We start from the raw sequence: 2,109 nt of genomic DNA, 5'->3' as shown, positions 1-2,109 counted from the left end.
CTATGGGGTTCCAGTTGATTCTGGGGGGGGTCCAGATCTTCAGGGGGGGGTCTGGAGACCCCACATTTTACCACCCACCCCCTCCCCACCTTTTTCTTCTCCTCCCCCAGTGCGTGGCCTTCGCCTCCCTCTTCTTCATCCTCATCTCCATCACCACCTTCTGCCTGGAGACCCACGAGGCCTTCAGTGACCCAGGGGGAGGTTGGGGGCCCCCCCAAAACCTGGGGTCCAGATCTTCGGGGGGGTCTGGAGACCCCACACCTGGGTCTCCCCATGATTCTATGGGGTTCCAGATCTTCAGGGGGGTCAGGAGCCCCCACACCTTGGTCCCACCATCTCTATGGGGTTCCAGTTCTTGGAAGGGTGGTCTGGAGACCCCACACCTTGGTCCCACCATCTTTATGGGGTTCTAATTGATTCTGGGGGGGTCCAGATCTTCAGGGGGGTCAGGAGCCCCCACACCTTGGTCCCACCATCTCTATGGGGTTCCAGTTCTTGGAAGGGTGGTCTGGAGACCTCACACCTGGGTCTCCCCATGATTCTATGGGGTTCCAGATCTTTGGGGGGCTCTGGACACCTCACACTTGGGTCCCACCATCTTTTGAGGGTCAGGAACTCAGATGTTCGGGTCCCCCCTAACTGTCCCCCCCGTCCTCCTTTCTTCCTTCCCAGTACGTGGCCTTCGCCTCCCTCTTCTTCATCCTCATCTCCATCACCACCTTCTGCCTGGAGACCCACCAGGCCTTCAGTGACCAGGGGGGAGGCTGAGGGCCCCCCCAAACCTGGGGTCCAGATCTTTGGGGGGATCTGGAGACCCCACACCTGGGTCTCCCCATGATTCTATAGGGGTTCCAGGTCTTTGGGGGGGGTCTGAAGACCCCACACCTTGGTCCCACCATCTCTATGGGGTTCCAGTTCTTGGAAGGGTGGTCTGAAGACCCCATACCTGGGTCCCACCATGATTCTATGGGGTTCCAGATCTTCAGGGGGGTCTGGAGCCCCCATACCTTGGTCCCACCATCTCTATGGGGTTCCAGTTCTTGGAAGGGGGTTCTGGAGACCCCACACCTGGGTCTCCCCACGATTCTATGGGGTTCCAGGTCTTTGGGGGGGTCAGGAGCCCCCATACCTTGGTCCCACCATCTCTATGGGGTTCCATTTGATTCTGTGGGGGTCCAGATCTTTGGGTTCTGGATCTGTGGAGCCCCCACACCTGGGTCCACCCCACTTCACCACCCCCCTCTCCCTTTTTTTCTTCCTCCTCCCCAGTACGTGGCCTTCGCCTCCCTCTTCTTCATCCTCATCTCCATCACCACCTTCTGCCTGGAGACCCACGAGGCCTTCAACCGGGTGATCAACAAGACGGAGACGGTGGCCACGGGCAACGGGACGACGGGGACGCAGGTGGCGGTGGAGGTGGAGACGGAGCCCTTCCTCACCTACGTGGAGGGCACGTGCGTGGTGTGGTTCACCTTCGAGTTCCTCATGAGGGTGAGTTTTTGCCCGGACAAACGGGATTTCGTCAAGAGCAGCTTGAACATCATCGACTTCGTGGCCATCTTGCCCTTCTACCTGGAGGTGGGCTTGAGGGGTCTCTCCTCCAAAGCGGCCAAGGACGTTTTGGGGTTCCTGCGGGTGGTCCGCTTCGTCCGCATCCTCCGTATCTTCAAGTTGACGCGGCATTTCGTGGGGTTGAGGGTTTTGGGGCACACCTTGAGGGCCAGCACCAACGAGTTCCTCCTCTTGGTCATCTTCTTGGCTTTGGGTGTTCTCATCTTCGCCACCATGATCTACTACGCCGAACGGATCGGGGCCGACCCCGACGACGTGACGGGGAGCCGTCACACCTACTTCAAGAACATCCCCATCGGTTTCTGGTGGGCGGTGGTGACCATGACCACTTTGGGGTACGGGGACATGTACCCCATGACCTGGTCGGGGATGTTGGTGGGGGCTCTCTGCGCCCTGGCGGGGGTCCTCACCATCGCCATGCCCGTCCCCGTCATCGTCAACAACTTCGGCATGTACTACTCCTTGGCCATGGCCAAGCAGAAGCTCCCCAAGAAGAAGAACAAACACATCCCCCGACCCCCCCAACCCGGCTCCCCA

General features: G+C 59.7%; 1 protein-coding gene across 1 annotated transcript in view; it reads left to right on the top strand.

Moving 5' to 3' along the window:
• Positions 1 to 110: 110 nt before the first annotated feature.
• The window catches only part of LOC106900222 (potassium voltage-gated channel subfamily C member 3-like), a gene marked incomplete at its 5' end in the record, with an annotated part of 4,646 nt that continues 2,647 nt past the window's right edge, over positions 111 to 2,109 (top strand). The window contains 2 exons of the mRNA XM_014962215.1: positions 111 to 201; positions 1,118 to 2,106. Of these exons, the coding sequence (XP_014817701.1) occupies positions 111 to 201; positions 1,118 to 2,106 (1,080 nt within the window). The remainder of the gene's footprint in view (positions 202 to 1,117; positions 2,107 to 2,109) is intronic.

Source organism: Calidris pugnax, unplaced genomic scaffold, assembly GCF_001431845.1.
Source record: "Calidris pugnax isolate Ruff unplaced genomic scaffold, ASM143184v1 scaffold1630, whole genome shotgun sequence".
NCBI lineage: Eukaryota > Metazoa > Chordata > Aves > Charadriiformes > Scolopacidae > Calidris > Calidris pugnax.
This window is presented reverse-complemented; position numbering and strand designations above follow the sequence as displayed.